The 19115-nt window shown below is 47.6% G+C and overlaps 1 protein-coding gene across 1 annotated transcript in view; it reads left to right on the forward strand.

Moving 5' to 3' along the window:
* STIL (STIL centriolar assembly protein) overlaps nucleotides 1–19115 on the forward strand; it is a 121238-nt gene that overhangs the window by 6075 nt on the left and 96048 nt on the right. The window contains exons 2-5 of the mRNA XM_063939594.1: nucleotides 3861–3946; nucleotides 7977–8084; nucleotides 9863–9975; nucleotides 12699–12883. Of these exons, the coding sequence (XP_063795664.1) occupies nucleotides 3876–3946; nucleotides 7977–8084; nucleotides 9863–9975; nucleotides 12699–12883 (477 nt within the window). The 5' untranslated portion in view covers nucleotides 3861–3875. The remainder of the gene's footprint in view (nucleotides 1–3860; nucleotides 3947–7976; nucleotides 8085–9862; nucleotides 9976–12698; nucleotides 12884–19115) is intronic.

Raw genomic sequence — 19115 nt, forward strand, 5'->3', positions numbered from 1 at the left:
TGAGGGGCTGTGTAGTATTCTGGGTGGGGGGCAGTTTAGGTGAGGGGCTGTGTAGTATTCTGGGTGGGGGGCAGTTTAGGTGAGGGGCTGTGTAGTATTCTGGGTGGGGGGCAGTTTAGGTGAGGGGCTGTGTAGTATTCTGGGTGGGGGGCAGTTTAGGTGAGGGGCTGTGTAGTATTCTGGGTGGGGGGCAGTTTAGGTGAGGGGCTGTGTAGTATTCTGGGTGGGGGGCAGTTTAGGTGAGGGGCTGTGTAGTATTCTGGGTGGGGGGCAGTTTAGGTGAGGGGCTGTGTAGTATTCTGGGTGGGGGGCAGTTTAGGTGAGGGGCTGTGTAGTATTCTGGGTGGGGGGCAGTTTAGGTGAGGGGCTGTGTAGTATTCTGGGTGGGGGGCAGTTTAGGTGAGGGGCTGTGTAGTATTCTGGGTGGGGGGCAGTTTAGGTGAGGGGCTGTGTAGTATTCTGGGTGGGGGGCAGTTTAGGTGAGGGGCTGTGTAGTATTCTGGGTGGGGGGCAGTTTAGGTGAGGGGCTGTGTAGTATTCTGGGTGGGGGGCAGTTTAGGTGAGGGGCTGTGTAGTATTCTGGGTGGGGGGCAGTTTAGGTGAGGGGCTGTGTAGTATTCTGGGTGGGGGGCAGTTTAGGTGAGGGGCTGTGTAGTATTCTGGGTGGGGGGCAGTTTAGGTGAGGGGCTGTGTAGTATTCTGGGTGGGGGGCAGTTTAGGTGAGGGGCTGTGTAGTATTCTGGGTGGGGGGCAGTTTAGGTGAGGGGCTGTGTAGTATTCTGGGTGGGGGGCAGTTTAGGTGAGGGGCTGTGTAGTATTCTGGGTGGGGGGCAGTTTAGGTGAGGGGCTGTGTAGTATTCTGGGTGGGGGGCAGTTTAGGTGAGGGGCTGTGTAGTATTCTGGGTGGGGGGCAGTTTAGGTGAGGGGCTGTGTAGTATTCTGGGTGGGGGGCAGTTTAGGTGAGGGGCTGTGTAGTATTCTGGGTGGGGGGCAGTTTAGGTGAGGGGCTGTGTAGTATTCTGGGTGGGGGGCAGTTTAGGTGAGGGGCTGTGTAGTATTCTGGGTGGGGGGCAGTTTAGGTGAGGGGCTGTGTAGTATTCTGGGTGGGGGGCAGTTTAGGTGAGGGGCTGTGTAGTATTCTGGGTGGGGGGCAGTTTAGGTGAGGGGCTGTGTAGTATTCTGGGTGGGGGGCAGTTTAGGTGAGGGGCTGTGTAGTATTCTGGGTGGGGGGCAGTTTAGGTGAGGGGCTGTGTAGTATTCTGGGTGGGGGGCAGTTTAGGTGAGGGGCTGTGTAGTATTCTGGGTGGGGGGCAGTTTAGGTGAGGGGCTGTGTAGTATTCTGGGTGGGGGGCAGTTTAGGTGAGGGGCTGTGTAGTATTCTGGGTGGGGGGCAGTTTAGGTGAGGGGCTGTGTAGTATTCTGGGTGGGGGGCAGTTTAGGTGAGGGGCTGTGTAGTATTCTGGGTGGGGGGCAGTTTAGGTGAGGGGCTGTGTAGTATTCTGGGTGGGGGGCAGTTTAGGTGAGGGGCTGTGTAGTATTCTGGGTGGGGGGCAGTTTAGGTGAGGGGCTGTGTAGTATTCTGGGTGGGGGGCAGTTTAGGTGAGGGGCTGTGTAGTATTCTGGGTGGGGGGCAGTTTAGGTGAGGGGCTGTGTAGTATTCTGGGTGGGGGGCAGTTTAGGTGAGGGGCTGTGTAGTATTCTGGGTGGGGGGCAGTTTAGGTGAGGGGCTGTGTAGTATTCTGGGTGGGGGGCAGTTTAGGTGAGGGGCTGTGTAGTATTCTGGGTGGGGGGCAGTTTAGGTGAGGGGCTGTGTAGTATTCTGGGTGGGGGGCAGTTTAGGTGAGGGGCTGTGTAGTATTCTGGGTGGGGGGCAGTTTAGGTGAGGGGCTGTGTAGTATTCTGGGTGGGGGGCAGTTTAGGTGAGGGGCTGTGTAGTATTCTGGGTGGGGGGCAGTTTAGGTGAGGGGCTGTGTAGTATTCTGGGTGGGGGGCAGTTTAGGTGAGGGGCTGTGTAGTATTCTGGGTGGGGGGCAGTTTAGGTGAGGGGCTGTGTAGTATTCTGGGTGGGGGGCTGTTTAGGTGAGGGGCTGTGTAGTATTCTGGGTGGGGGGCTGTTTAGGTGAGGGGCTGTGTAGTATTCTGGGTGGGGGGCTGTTTAGGTGAGGGGCTGTGTAGTATTCTGGGTGGGGGGCTGTTTAGGTGAGGGGCTGTGTAGTATTCTGGGTGGGGGGCTGTTTAGGTGAGGGGCTGTGTAGTATTCTGGGTGGGGGGCTGTTCAGGTGAGGGGCTGTGTAGTAGTGCATCATCATAGACATCTATGTCGGTGGCGGCGGCATTTGTTTCTCCGGTGCCACTGCCATAAAGAGGGAGGGGGTAATGCCAGAGGGGGTGACCCTAGGATGCTGTAGTAGGATTTTTTTCCCCCCTATTTACAGCAATACAGATGGGCTGCAGATGTGGTGGGACTATTTTTTAGTGTGGGCCTGGAGCTGCAGCTCCATCAGCCCCATAGTTAATCCGGCCCTGATCACATGCATCTTCTGGCTGTCTACATTTCATTTATTTACGTAAATTTCATAGGAGATGCCTGTTGTGAGTGCCGCATCTGCCACATGAACTGTATATGATTTATAGATGGCACCCGGGCATAGTACTGCAAAGTGCATTGTGAGTGCCAGCTCTATATGATTATATACAGAGAAGGACATCTGATGGCGGCCCTAACCCTCCCTGGTAGTGTATAAACCGAACCCCTCTCTCCATAGCCTAAACTCCCCACAGTCTAACCCTAGCTTTCCCTGGTGGCGTATAACCCTAATCTCTCTGCAACCTAACCCTTAAAACCTCCCCCCCCCCTCGCCCGGCAGCCTACTCTAGCCTCCCCAGTGGTGTCTAAACATGCACCCCCCCCCCAATAACCCCCACGCCACCGCGGCCTAACCCTAGGAGTCCCCAGCATACTCATGGCCGAGATGTCTGCAGTAGGGATTCCGGCCTCAGCAATACTGAGTGGTGTATTGTGAGTAGGGGATACAAGGGGTGCAATTTGAATTGGGTGTACTGTTGTGTGGCCATGCCCTTTTATTTGGCATTCCCCATTTCAAATATGGGTGGGGGGGGCACCAGTCCTTTAATTTGCCAGGGGTGCTCGTACCATTAGATACAGCCCTGCCCAGAGGCTCAGTGGTGGCATTTCTGTTTGCTACTGTTTCCATGTTAGCCACCGGTGTGCTGTTCACCTTTCAATAAATGTTTTAAGAGAAATCCAGTTAAACTTGCCCATTTAGCCAGATACTATAGTACAGATAACATTGCTTTGCTCGCACCTCGATAAACAATGTGTTGTACCAGTTATTTCCCTCTTAGGGGTCAATTCTATTCAGCGACAGTTGAATAGCGCCGGGAATTAGCTCCCGTCGCTATTCAACTCAGCTCATGTTAAGTCGGCGAAGGCCAGTTCTCGACAACTTAACAGGTTGAATTGTCGGGAGAACGGGCATTCTCCAACTTAACTCCCCGCCACAATGCTGATTCCCGACAGAATCAGCCTTGCGCCGGCCGCACTTTTGTCAGATTTCCTCTCTCACCCCCCCCCCCCCCCCCGGGGGTGAGAGAAGTATTCCCGACAATTGGTGTCACTTGGCGCTGTATTGAATAGTGCCGGGAGCTAACTCCCGGCGCTATTCAACTGTTGCTGAATAGAATTGACCACTTAGTGTATGTATTCTCTGCTTACAGTGCCTTCATTACAATAAGTTTAATGTATTATAACTATCAGACATTGGAGATTGTGAAGTAGAAACAATGCAAAAGCAGCCCCTTGTATTTGCATGTGACTGTACGTTATCTTATTTTTTAAGGCCGCGAATGCAAAAATGAGTATGAAGAGCCTGCAGTACCACAAGGAAGGCCAACCTGCTGCCAGTGAAAATCAGATTAATATGAGGTAAAACATTTTATTTTGTGGCTTAGGGCAACACTGGCAAGGGCCTGCTAGTAAAATCGTTTGTTTATGCCCATTTGTGTCCTATTTTGGCGATTAAGTTTGGATGGTTGGAGTCGGATGATAGATCGACACTGTATAGTCTGCAGGGTTGGTCCCTGGAAGGACCCAGGTCGCACCCGATATCATCTCATCTCCAAGCGACGCGTCACCAACCCGGCAATGACTGGTCGGGCCGCTGTCTGAAAGTGTTCTCTTGCTGGGTTGCACCCGTGTACGGCTCCCGATTGTAGCCCGTCATTTTAATATAAAAGCAGTAATACGTTGGGTCGACTAGTTCAAATGGTTGACACATTTTATGGGGTTTTCACATGTTTAACCAACGTTTGCTTGATATACTATCCCGTGGATATTTATTGGGTATAATAACCTGTGGCGAGGGTAGTGGAGCGAGCTACCCTTGCCCGAAGTGTGGCGGGCAAAGGTACGTTTGTACTGATGGTGGTCACATAATATGGAATATACAACATGTGGCTTAAAACCTTGTTGACCATTTTTGTGCCTGTCGACTTAATGCATGTCAGTCATTGTGTTATACCACCCCCGTTTGGACAGGCTTGATATTAGGTCTTGTGTTACGTTTGCATTTGGTTTACATCTTCACGTGTCGGCTAACTCGTTTTCCCCACGGTCAATTTTACGGGCGCCCTGGTTGGATTTTTCTACATGCCGCTGGCACTTTCCTAGTGCTCTTGTTTGACTGTCCATGGTAAACCGCAATCAGTTGGCCCACCCTCATAGTGAGCCCTCGGCTCAGCCAGTAGCGCCCCATTGCTAGTTTAGGAATGGGGGCTGAGCTTTGTATAGGTCAACAGTCTCAAAGCTGGTTATACTCTGTCAAAGGCTTGATCTGGGGGAGCTATCCTCTCTCTGCTTTAAGCGGCAAGGTGTGGTTTGGACATTGCGGAGATGGTAGATGGTGTGAGCCTAAAGCACAGTGTCTAAATGTGCATTGTTGGTCACCGTTACTGTATATGTGAGTGTAGCCAGCTGGCGGGCAATTTTTACAAGAGTCTTTCAAAATTAAATCAACATTTTTCATTCTCGGAAAGTATTACACTGCTTCAAGAGTTCTCTAGTGAGAACACTAAAGGTGAGTACACACTGGAAAGATATATTTGCAGATCAATTGATCGGCAGATATATCTATGGACGGATCGGGCAGTGTGCTGTGCATACACACTGCCCGATCCGTCGGGGACTGACGTCATGAACTGGGCGGGCGTGTACACAAACGCCCGCCCAGTTCAGCTGTCAATCACCGCCGGCTGCCGCAGCATGTGTACGGGCGGTCGGCCAACCGCCGTACACACAGCGACGCGCCAATATACATCAAGAGAACGGCCGATATATCACCCAGTGTGTACGGGCCTTAACTCTTGACAAGATTGTCCATACTGGGCTGGGTATGTGTGACCGGACTGTCCCCATCCCGGCTGTGGAATGCCAGCAAGGGGGGACGAGCGCAAAAAGCCCCTTGTGGGCTTGCTGTGCTCGCCACGCAGCGGGCTCGGTGGCTTGCTGCAGTCACCACAGGTTCTATTACCACTCTATGGGTGATAGTCCCTGTTGGTTGGCATACCGACTGGCGGGATTGTGAGCGTGCAGGATCCAGGGTTCGGTATTGTGGAGACCGCTGGTCCCATAACTGTCTCCCGTCCATACTCTGTTTTTTCCCCCTACTGTCGTCATTTATACAGTGCTCGCGTTAATGTCTGTAATTGCTCAGCAGAACTGTTTTTTTACAAACACATTAGTGCTATCTAATATTGTGATATATATTTTATATCATTGCTGTGACCATATCATACAGTCCATCAAAACCCTTTGCAATCTGGTGGACAACGGCAATAGATGGGCATTAATACACAAGGATAGGTGCTATTTCTCTATAGATTGTAAGCTTGCGAACAGGGCCTTCCTTCCTCTGACTGTTTATTACCCAGTTTTGTTATATCATTGTTATTTCCAATTGTAAAGCGCAATGGAACTTATAGGCCCTACACACATGCCGATTTGTTTGAAAGATATGAACGAGAGTTCGTTCATATCTTTCAGTGTGGAGGCTCCAGCGATGAACTATGCGCGGCCCCGCGCTCGTTCATCGCTGGTCCCCTGTCGGCTGTGCATGCAGGTCAATATGGACGATCTCGTCCATATTTGCCTGCACTTCAAGAAACTTCACTCCCCCCGTCACTGCCCCCCCCCCCTGCCGCCGGGTCGCTCGTCGGCCGTATCCGCCGTTGGGCAGCTCGGCGGAGGATCGCCTAGTGTGTAGGGCCCATTACTGTGCTATATGATAAACTGTTAATAAATAAATAAATAAATAATATTGTACACATTGATTACAAAATTTCTTTGTAAACAATATTTGCAGTTTCATTCAGGGATTAACACAAAAAGTAGCTTGGGGCTACTAACTCGTGAGCAAGCCACGTAAAGCTGCCCATGGGAGAAGCAGCTGATACTGAGATCTAGGCCTGCAGCCCTGAGAGTTTGCCCCTGCGACTTGTTGATCGTCATAGCGAAGCATATGCTTACAGGAAACTGCGGGCGCTTGAATTGAAAAGGAATATTGTTGCTATGTACAGGTGCAACCTGGGATCCCTGCTGTCAGAATGCCGGCAGGGGGAGAGAGCAGCGAAGCCCCTTGCGGGCTCGGCGGCTTGCTGCACTCTCCACAGGTTCTATTCCCACTCTGAGTGTCGTGGACACCCACGATTGGGAATAACCCTTGGCTCCCTGCCGGCATTCTGGCAGTCAAGATCCCGGTGTCGGTATGCTGACCGCCGGGATGATAACTACATCACTGTAAAATAATATTAATAATAATAATAATAATAATAATTAGTGTTCACGCTAGGCTGTTTTGCCCGATTTTTTTTCTTTTCTTTTTCTTTTAAAGGCAAAATCCGCCCTGCCCCTTCTGTGGCGCCCTGCTAGAACAGCCGCCCACTTCCTGCCCTCCCAGCTGTAAAGATGCCGTGCGCATGCGCACTGCTTCCATTCACGCTATGGTAGAAAGCTGGGGAAAGCCCAGCACCTTCGTCGGTGCTGGCCACGCCCCCAACAGTGCCGTCGCCGGCCACAGAAGCCCCCTATAGCAACATCTGTGGGCCGCACCGCCCACAAAAATGATGTTTGCATGGCCACGCCCCCTATTTTACATGGCCGCCCAATTCCCCCCCCCCGTTTCGGGCGCACGCACTGCCCTATTTGAATCCTAGTAGTAGTAATTAATATAATATATTTCTTACTGATCAGTTTAGGTGCCACACAGGGTGTTGGATTTAGGCAGTGGGGTGTAGGTTGGTGGGATTGGGGTTAGGATGTGGAGAAGGGTTATGTTAGGCACCATCGTGGGAGGTTATGGTTAGGCTGTGGGAAGGGAGGGTTAGAGAGTAGGGGAGAGGGGGAACATACGCCGGGATGCCGGCATCTGTAATGTGACGGCCAGCGTTCTGTCCGGCGGTTATTTATACTGAACCCGCGTCATGATTTGGGAAAGGGACCGAGGTGTAAGCGGCGAGTGAGAGGTGTGGAATTGTCATACGGATGTGGGAAGCCTTCTGTGTCTCACACCTGTATATGACACCAAGTTCTTGATTCATATTGTTCTTCTTGATGAGGTTGTCGTAGGGCTGCTAAGTGGTCTCTTCTGAGCATTACCCGTGTCTACATATGCTTGACACTACAATACTGTTACCGGGGGTATCTGCTAGATGCGGCATCTTCTTAGCTGACATACTGGATATTTCTGTCATCTGGACTTGTTTCCTGTATTTGTGCCCTAGACAGATGGCGGAAGGCTTCATTACCTGCTGGAAACACCCCTAACATCTGTTGGAGGTGTCTAAAATCATATAGAACTAATTCAGTAATATGAACTTATTTCACGTCTCATCTGCTTCTACAACTGTAAATTAATATTTAAAATGTTCTAAAATCATATTAAATATTTTGTTTTCTTTAGGAATATGGCAAATAGAATGCTACCTATTAACTTCCCTCCAACTAGAACTGTACTCTGGGATTCAACACCAGTGGGAGATGCCATAGGATTACATTTCAGCTATTACAGGTAGTTATGATATCATATTGCCAATTAATGATCTGACCGCTTAATATTCTGCAATTAAGTAATACATATATGGATGGTCAGTTTGCAAAAATATTTATTGGATCATTGTACAGGTTGAGTATCTCTTATCCAAAATGCTTGGGACCAGAGGTATTTTGGATATCGGATTTTTCCGTATTTTGGAATAATTGCATACCATAATGAAATATCATGGTGATGGGACCTAAATCTAAGCACAGAATACATTTATGTTACATATACACCTTATACACACAGCCTGAAGGTCATTTTAGCCAATATTTTTTATAACTTTGTGTATTAAACAAAGTGTGTGTACAGTGAGCCATCAAAAAACAAAGGTTTCATTATTTCACTCTCACTCAAAAAAGTCCGTATTTCGGAATATTCCGTATTTCGGAATATTTGGATATGGGATACTCAACCTGTAGTAGTTTTGCTTTTGAATTGTTTAATATTTTGTTAAACTAAATATTGAATTGATAAGGGGGGTCATTCCGAGTTGTTCGCTCGCTAGCTGCTTTTAGTAGCATTGCACACGCTAAGCCGCCGCCTACTGGGAGTGTATCTTAGCATAGCAGAATTGCTAACGAAAGCTTTGCTAATTTTCTCGTAACCATTACCCCGCAGTTTCTGAGTAGCTCGGGACTTACTCAGCCATTGCGACCAGCTCAGTCCTTTTCGTTCCTGGTTTGACGTCACAAACACACCCAGCGTTTGCCCAGCCACTCCTGCGTTTTGCAACTCGAACGCCTGTGTTTTTCCGTACACTCCCGTAAAACGGCCAGTTTCCGCCCAGAAACACCCACTTCCTGTCAATCACACTCCGATCAGCACAGCGATGAAAAAGCTTTGTTATGCCGTGAGTAAAATACCTAACTTTTGTGTAAAATAAATAAGCGCATGCGCAGTAAGCGACTAATCGCAGCATAGCGAAAATCTGCAACGAGTGAACAACTTGGAATGACCCCCAATAGCAGGTTTACTTTGTGTACAGATCTGTCCTGGCTCCATAAAGGAGAACTTTGCTCAAAGTATGTGTATTGGAGGTGCCTAGCTCTTTAAAAGTGTTAGGGCCTAATTCAGAATTAGATTTGGGTGTGTTATATTGTTTCTGTGCAGGGTAAATACTGGCTGCTTTATTTTTACACTGCAATTTAGATTTCAGTTTGAACACACCCCACCCAAATCTAACTCTCTCTGCAAATGTTATATCTGCCCCCCTTGCAGTGCACACGGTTTTGCCCAACTGCTAACAAAATTCCTGCTGCGATCAACTCTGAATTAGGCCCTTAGTACGGTCCCAAACCCCCTCCATAAAAACTCCCCTTCAATAACATATTCACCAACTGTAGGGACCTATCTCTCAATGGGTTGGGTACAAGATGCGAGCAGTAGGGATCCCGACAGTGGAATCCTGACACATCTCAATAAGTATTTTAACCCTATCCCTAATCCCCCCCCCCCCCCCCCCCCCCTTCCTCCCCTGCAGCCTGATCATAAACTCCACTCCCATAGCCTAACCCCCCCTACCCGTTCCTATTACTAAAACCAACTACTTTCCAGCGAGATCTGTTGGCCTTCTGACTGTCAGGACTCAACTACTGGAATTTTGTGGTGTTTGTCCCTGAAATCTTCATATAGTTACATATGTAATGCAAAATCCTGAAATCCAAATGACCTATTCTATAGGGACAACTCATCTGTTTGGCACTAATGATTAATTACCCATCTTTTATCTTTATTAATTCTCTGCTCAGAAATCCTCGTGTGCTGCTGTCTGAGAAAGCTTTGCGGCTCTCTTATCGTCATGCCAAGAATGAAAGAAGATTGTTCTCTTGCTTCTTGCTTGGATCGTTTTCAGTGGATGATGGTCTGTGTTACTTTGTATTACTACATACTCCTACCTTCAGTCATTGGCTGCTATCTCTCACAGGTGTACACTTCTACCCCTTTCACATCGCACAAATAACCCGGTATCGACACTGCATATTGCCGTGTCGAAACGGGTCAGTGTGCGATGTGAAAGCACCTTTGCCGAATTAGCGGGTCGCCTGACCCGGCAATTCAACCCGGTTAAAAAGAAGGGTTATTACCGGGTTGAATACCGGGTCAGGTGCAGTGTGAATGGGAGCCGCGTCGATGCGACACGGTTCCCATTCACAGCATAGGGAGAGGCGGCGCAGGAGATGAGCTTATCTTCCAGCGCCGCCTCCACCCCTGCTGCTGCGCCCCCCGCTGCTATGGCAACCGACCCGGTATATTGCCGGGTCGGAAAGCCAGCAAAGAAGAGCAAATGCCGGATCCCACCCGGTAAGTACACGTTTCTTTTACCGGGTAGGATCCGGCATTTGCGATCTGAAAGCAGCATAACTAAGCAGTGATAAGAGCGGAGTAGTGAGCCAGTGGAGAAGTTGCCCATGGCAACCAATCAGCACTGAAGTAACATCTATAATTTGCATACTATAAAATTATACAGAGATGCTGATTGGTTGATGGGGCAACTTCTCCACTGCATCACTTCTCTGCTCTTATCACTGCTTAGTAAATGTCCCCCACAGACCTTTATGAAATGCTGATGTTTTTTAAAAAGGTACTTTAGCTAATTGTAAATACTGCTGTTTCACATATGGCTGTATAACAGTGCAGGCCTGTAATTGCTAAGCTGGCTTTTGGTCTGGCTTGTGCTGTAGTTGTCAGTTAGGGAACCTGTTTAAGTTATTTATTTCTGGTTGTTGTAGTGCATGCAGTTTTAGCTAGCATCTCTGCATAATGAGAAATCCCTAGGATAAGTAACATAGGGGTAGATGTATTATACCTTCACATATCGGGCAGGTATAATGCTTCCTGCAGGAAGAGGTAACGACGAGATGTATTAACATCTCACATGCCATAGCTGCAGTTGTCGGAATGGTCTATGACACTGACCGTTCATACATTACCCTGCATATTGTAGATAATTTACATCTCCTCCTTCATAACGGTGCATATAATCGGTGCTGATTACGCTTCTCCCCCATAACTACCCTTCTTACATCTACCCCATGGTAACTGCGATGTAGCACTCCTGTTGTATGTACAGTCTGGTCTACATGATAACTGGTTCCAAGCCTGACAACATCCTTCAAGTTATAGCAACCAGAAAATGTTAGAAGTAGATTAAAAAAAAAAAAAAAAAAAGGCCTTGAATCAGAGATGGACACAGTACACAGCGCTGCTGCATATTTGGATGCGGTAGCAATGTGTAAACAATACTAATGCTGGAGGAAGTGTCGGCAGGAAAATACATCTCCTGCCAGCATCTGCGATCCGAGTGCTGTGTCCGAAGATGCAGCGCCGGATCACCGTAACGATCATCAGTTGCGATGTTGGCTGCAGCAGTCATCTGAGTAAGCCGAAGCTTACTCGGGATGACAGCCAGGGCCAAGCAGTCTGTGTCAGAAGATCCGGCCTCAACACGCTCATAAAACAGGGGGCGATACACCCCCATTTCATTAACGCACTACGTGCCCGCCTCCAAATAATCACAGTCCGTCAATCTGGCTTTGGCTTAGGGGCACTGCGTGCAATCACACTTGCACAGGACGGGTCTTGTGCATGCGCATTCCATCCACCATCAGAGATGTAGGCATTGCATCAGATTTGCATATATATCTGAATTGGGCCTAGAGTTTCAGAAGTTGTCAATCTGATTAATGGGAAAGTATTGGTTATGTACTCCTATTAGCTATTCCCTTTTTATGAAAACAAGAACTTGCAATTGGATAACAAGTATTTATTGAGTTTCAGATATTGCTAATTTTCCATTTCATTATAATTCTTCTAATGTGACTTTTAATGGGGCTCCTCCATTATCCAAAAAACGGTACTATTACAAACAACCTACGATGGCATATTTTAATTGTTTATTGGGGAATCAGTATGATATCTCTGCTGTCTGCATCCTGGCAGTCAGCAGACCGACCGGCGGTAAAGGCGGTGTGTCCCCCTCGCCACTCCTCGGACCTTAGGTTGCCACACTAATCTATTCCCCCTCAGGTGGTAGCGTGGACCACCACCCAAGTGGTGCATCCGGGCCGTGACATTTCACCAGGTGACTGTATTCTGCTGTCAGTATCCTGACCGCCGGGATCCTGACTTCCGGCAACTTGATCCCTCGTGTTCCCACTAGACTATATCAGCGGGGCACTGTGCCCTGCCCGGTGTGGCGGCACCCCGCTGAAACAGCCTGTCCCTCTTCTGTCCCCACTCGTGGGCTGTAGTGTCCGGTGGGTGGACAAAATTGCAGTGCAGCGCTCGCTGCTAGTGAGGGGAGAGCTTTGGGGCAGCCTAGCCCGTGCGTAAGTGCCATGAGACCTCTCCCTGAGCGGCTACAGACCCTTTTCAGGAGAGCGTGCACAGAAGTTTCTCCCTGTCTGTAGATCACTAGGGTGAACACTGCCAATAACATTCACTTTTTTTGTAGTTACAGTATTTTTAGGAAGTCTTATACTGTTGTCATGTTTACAGTACTATACAAAGGGCTTCTCATTTTAACGTCTGTCACAAATGTATCTGCTTCCTAATTTATTTATTCCCCCCTCCCTCTTCTCTTAGATGAGGAAGGGATAACCTTAACAATTGACAGGTTTGATCCAGGCCGTGATAAGTCTGGCAGCGTCGGAAAAGTTCCATCCACTCCCTTACCTGGTGATTTTGCTATCCCCTGCTCTATATCTTACAAAGAAACTGGAGGGACTATTGTGCTTCACACCCCTGAGGATTTTACATCCTCTTTTATGGTAATTCTTTCGACATTTCTTTAAAAGCTCAAAAATTCAATCATTTTATGTGTATTACTGCTTGTTTGTTATATAGACATAATGGACCTACAGTATGTTCATAAATTGCAGGTGTTAATCTGGTTACACACATAGCAATGTCTTCCCAGCCCAACAGCGCCGCCAACAGGACTTGCCAATGGCAGTGACATCGCTAGCAACATGCCCCGTCGGCCCTGCTGCTCTATCATGGGAACACAACTAGACAATGTACCCGATATGTCACTTTGATTCGTGGGGGTCGGATGACATGTCTAGTGTGTACCCAGCTTTAATTACCAGGATGCATTCTTGAACTTTTATGGCACAGATGTTAGGGGCCTAGATAGTAATGCGTTTTAGCCATTTAAAACTCAATGCGTATGATTAATAGTACACCTGCCAATAGTTCCTGTCATCTTCAAACACATGACAGGAGCTGATTGGCTGGTGCACTATTTATCATAAGTAAAGCGTTTTAAATAGCTGAAACTCATTGATAAATGGCCCCTTAATATTTATATACAATACATATATACTCTCCGCATATGTATTTCCGGTTGGATGTGCTGCACGGTCGACCAGACGATATCCCATGCAGAGTAACAAGGGATTTTTCTGTCGTTTACATCACTCTGATGTGTACCATGGATACGATATGGTGGCCGCCATATGGTCTGGGCACTGCTGTAACCCTTGTGTAGGATGTATTTTACTCAAAGTGCACAATTGACAATATACTGCTGCAGGCTATACAACTGTAAAGGGCAGAATAGATGGTCCATGTGGTTCTTATCTGCCTTCAAATTCTGTGTTTCTATGATGTACTGCCACACAGCGTACAATGTATGTGGTAATATATAATTGGTGGGATCACCCACTGCCTTGTGGGGGTCTGAGTTCGGTATCTGGAGGTGGGTATACTACTTGGTATGTGGGTAATAATGTCTCAAAACTCAGTAGGTAGTAAGGCAGTGAGAGGTGCCCCTCCTCCATGCCCTCCTCTCCTCTTACCGCGGTGAGGGTCCTGACAGGATGATTTTGGTGTGGGTGACATATGCACATGGGCTGGAGTCTTCTGGTTACTTGGAGATGCTTCCACGTGTGGTCTGTTTAGGACATATTGAGGTGCATCGATCCAATTTATTGTGTGACCCTAACGAGATGCGGTTATGTGACCCCTAACATATCCCCTTTTTATCTCTTCCTAATTCCTTCTTATAAAGTATTCACAGCACTACGACATTTCTATATTAAATGTGGATGGGACATTTATACTGAGAGGGTAACATAATTGCTCCCTATTGATGTAGATTGGTCTATAAATGGATTTCCATGTATTGATGACTTAGGATTTATAATGTAAAAAACAAAGAAAAGAAGCTTGGCGCTTACACTCATGTTTCTTCTATATACAAGTACAGGTTGAGTATCCCTTATCCAAAATGCTTGGGACCAGAAGTATTTTGGATATCGGATTTTTCCGTATTTCGGAATATTTGGATATGGGATACTCAACCTGTATACAGCAGCCTCTGTTAGAAGTGTCTAGCCTCTCTAGAAAGGTTTGCTTGCCAAATACAGAGAATGTGAGGCACTTGTGGTTTTTTTTTTTATAGTAAAAAACAAACCAACTTGAACCAAGTTTCAGTCAAAACATTTACTGAAATAACACGAGTACACATTCAAAAAAGAAACATTAAAAGTTGCCCATAAAAGGTTGCTAGTTTTATTGCCACAATATAAGAAAATAGTAATAAAAGAGGAAAATTTTATATATTTACTGTTCAATTATTAATGAATGTAATATTTCACGAGCAGGGCCCTCTCCCCTTGTGTTCTTTTCCCTCTTATGGTGCATACGCACTAAGCGATATTGTAAACGGTAGTGCTCTTTTTTTTTTTTTTGGTTGGTACTTTGGGCCTAATTCAAAGCAGCGATCGCAGTCTGAAGTCCTTTGGGGACTGCGCATGCGCACCCTGGAAGGCCCAGTGATATGCTAAAAGCATCTCAGGGCTGCAATTGTCTCTGCCTGATTGACGCGGTGGGTAGGGAGCTACTCGGCGTGAGCAAAAGCATTGCAGCTGTGCGATGTTTTGCACCCTTGCAGGAAGGGGGGGGGGGGGGGTGTAGTGCCTGACATGTGGGGCAGATTAGCCCTGTGCTGGGCTTCCCCCTGCATCTCTGAGTAGCTGATCGTAGATTGGCCGATATGTTGTTTACAAAATATGTATATGAGGTATGTACTATTTAAGTTATCGTTTACATTCTGATATACTGGATTTTTACAGAACACAATTGAATCCACTTTATAGTAATAGATTGGAAGTAGAAAAAAGTAGGCGTATACTGTACCTCTGATAATAACCTAGACTGTTAATGTCTATTTTTTTTAGGGTCTTGCTGATGATTATTGAGCTCGCGTGACTCCATTATCCAAGGACAGCTCTGTAGTATATAGTAAAGACCCACAATAATATATAGTTAGCAGCTCCCCTGCAGCGTCATATAAGTAAACACGTCCTGATGTATTAAGAGCCGCAGCAGCCTCCCCTGCAGCACTGTGATTTTAAGGCGGATTTCATTGTTGAATATTCTACAGCATTGTATAAGGAACCAAAGTCCCAGATCTGTGACTTGGATGGTTGTACTGAGCCTTACAAGTCTTCCATATCCAGATGGGTCAAGTGAGTTGGAAGTAGTTCTCCAGTAGATGGTCTCTTAGCGTGGATTTCTCGCTGCACACAGGAGTTTTGACACATCTCTCTCTGGTATATCCGGTTCATTCAGAAAGGTCTCACCATTTATGTAGATCTATAATATGTTTATGACTTGTGGTTTATAAGGTATGCTTTCTACATACGTGAATTTCCAGATTGGTATTCCGGAAAGGCACAGTCTTGGCCCTGTTGTGATTTTGGTATTATAAGGACTTTCTACTTTACCCAAAGGCTGCGTGTTGCGGAGTTATACTAAATCTATCCTCCTTTCCAGCAGGCTGCAATGTCTGGTGCTTCTGTAACAGGGTAGAGTCAGAGTAACTGACATGTTTGCGAACTTGTGTGTCTTAAATGCACTCTGTTCTGGTGGATCCGTGCGCCGTGCAGTGAAGTTACCGTAACAGAAATGCATTCTCAGCCCTTTGACTCTCTGCATATAAGATCTCATTAGGACATTGAGCCTAGGGAGGCCGATCCCGGGATTTAGGGAAAAAAAGGACCGGGATTCAATCCCAGGATTGGAAGGTCCAATCCTGGGGATTGAGGGATCAACGTTGAGCATCCACAGGATGCTCAGATGCTGCCCGGCTTCCTCCTTTTGGCTCCCCCGGCGCAGTGTGAGGTCACGCTGTGCCGTCAGCTGCTGCTGAAGGAGAGAATGTAGAGTGTCACGCCCGCGGTTTACGGTTAGTTGTGTGTGTGTGCGCGGGGGGGGGGGGGGGGGGGGGGGGGGGGGGGGCTGTCACATAGTTAAAAGCCAATCCCAGGAATCCTGGGATTGGCCATTTTTCAAACCCGATACCCGGGATAGAAAAAATGGCTCGGGATTGGCTTGCCTAATTCAGATGCGGTTGCAAAGTGGCTATTGTACGCAAATCGCTCAATTCCTTTTTATTGTGCATGCGTCTCAGCTGCAGTGTGCGCTCGCAGCGATTGAATAGCGATGGCGGTCGCAACAAGGTATTCGTTGCAAAGTGAGTGACAGGTAGACATTGTTTGGGGGTGGTAACAGGGAGTGGTCTGGTCAAGGCAGGCTTGTCATGGCCGTTCAGACAGCGTTTTCTGGGCATGCATAAATCAGCAGTTGCGTTCTTACTTGCTACTGGACTGCGTCCCAGGAGAGCAGCTCAGCCTGCACGTCTTCAGAGACACCCAGACTCTGTGACCTGTTCCGATTTGCAACAATGGTGCTGATGTATCAGCAGTTGTACATGGTAAGGCGGAAATGATGCCATAGCAGTGCCTTCCCTATGCTCAGGTCAACTTCTGCCCACCTTGCCATTCACAAATGCAATTATATGGCAAAAGATGGCAACAACAGTCGCAAGAACAACCACATCTGAATTGGATCGCTTATGTCAGGGCTTGACAAAACTTCTAAAAGGAGCCAGGATGAAAGTGTAGGAGCCAGACCACCATCCCATCCCCATCCCCATCCCCCCCCCCCCCCCCCCCCCCCCAACAACAATAAAATAAAAATACAGCCACCACCACCCAGGCAAACCAAACCTCTGTAGCCAGCTACCCCATTGGAAGAAACACCCCCCCCCCCCATGGCCATGAACTAGCCCCACCACCCATGCCAACACACCTAAGTGGACACCCCTAGGCAAGCCACCCCACGGGCAAACAATACCCCCAGCCCTGTGGCCACATCACTGTCCCTCTGAAGATGCAATCCCTCGTCACGCATAGGCCCTCTTGTCAGTGAGCTCTTTGCAGCCAGGAAGTTGGAGACAGTGAAGTCTGGGATGGACGGTCAGAAGAGTCTGCACAGGCTGGGACAGACGTTAGACACATGCACCCCTATGAATGAAATGGCCACTGTAATAGACACGCCCATGAATCTCTGCTGGGGTTGAAGACTCTGCTTCCTCCCTCCCTCCCTGCATTATCTGGCAGCCAGGCAGCAAAATGTCGAGGCCACGGCGAGCTGGGATTTGTTGATCCCTGCCTTATGCTGTATATTTGGGAGGAGAATTGGCTGTCTGTATGGCAGTGGGTGTGGTAGTACTTTTAATTCTAAGAAAGCTGCGCTGTAAAGTCTGCTTACCACCAAGCAATGTGCTCTACCTCCATGGCTCATATCTGGACATGTGTGTGTGTGTGTGTGTATGTGTGTGTGTGTATAGGGGTTTAATGGTTCTTTCTCTTTCATCCACTAGGGGACACTGGAGCATTCTTATACATTAGGGGTGTGAAGCTTGCAACCGGAGGTGTGGCACAATCTTAAATTAGCATTGTCTGCACAGCTGGCTCTTCCCCCTTCACATCCCTCCTCCCTCAGTTTGAAAAATTGTGCTAGGATGAAAAAAGCACAGAAGGGAGCTCCTGCTCCGTGAAGAATTTTTTATTTTACTTTTTATTTATTTTTTGTTTTGTCATTCCTGACTGGCCCAATCCCTCCTAACTAAAAGGAGGGTGCAGGCTTTACAAGAGGTAAAACAGTTTGGCTGACGTAGGGTACCCGGGTAGACCATTTTAATCATATTAAGTGATGACCTAAAATTGTCTGCATGTGAATAGTTGTGATGTAAAGTCTTCTATTAAGTGTGATCCTTTCACCATCTGGTACTTCATTTGCCTTGCTGTGTATGTTGTCCATCTTATTATACAATATATATATATATATATATATATATATATATATATATATATATATATATATATATATATATATATATAATATTTTTTATTTATTTTTTTTTCTGCACGTTTCAAGTATATCTCTCTGTGTACAAATCTTTCAGTGATTAGTTATAGTTGTCAGAGTGGGTTAAATGAAAATGTCATTAACTTTGGGTGCTGTAATAGGTCCACAGCAGTTGCTGATCACAGTAAAAGATGCTGGAATCTCAAGTATCTTCTGGAGGGGTTAGTGGGCCGCAGGACAAAGAGAAGCTACAGCAACACAGGTGAGGGATCTAAATAGACTCCCCTCTATGCTGCAGCTTAGGATAAAGTGCTGATAAGCAACCTATTGAAAGTAAAGGAAAAAACTTGTTTCTGCTGCGGGGTACACTGGGCTCCACAAGGATTGGACAATGGGGTGTAGAGTAGGATCTTGATCCGAGGCACCAACAGACTCAAAGCTTTGACTGTTCCCAGAATGCACAGCGCCACCTCCTATATCACCCCGCCTCCCAGCACAGCTCAGTTTTGTAAGTTGGTGCTGCAGTTAAGCAGGCACTTAACAGAGGGGCTGCTCCAAGCAGCCCTAAGAAAAGCTTTTTATGAAGTAAAAAGTGAAGACTTCAAGGGCAGCAGCGGTGGTAAATGTCTAGTGACATTCACTGCTGCAGCTCCAGCTCTCCCCAGCGGCGCTGTACACTCCCGAGCCCTGGTTGCTGGGTACCTACAGCGGAGGCTCCGGTTTTCTTCACGTTAGACACACACGGCTGGGGCTCTCCAGGATCGCGTGGCCGCGCTTCGGGAGGTGGTAAGTGGGTCCCGCTTACGGGACCCGGTCTTTATCGCGAACCGTCGCTGTCAG

The sequence above is a fragment of the Pseudophryne corroboree genome, chromosome 9 (assembly GCF_028390025.1).
Source record: "Pseudophryne corroboree isolate aPseCor3 chromosome 9, aPseCor3.hap2, whole genome shotgun sequence".
Lineage (NCBI taxonomy): Eukaryota > Metazoa > Chordata > Amphibia > Anura > Myobatrachidae > Pseudophryne > Pseudophryne corroboree.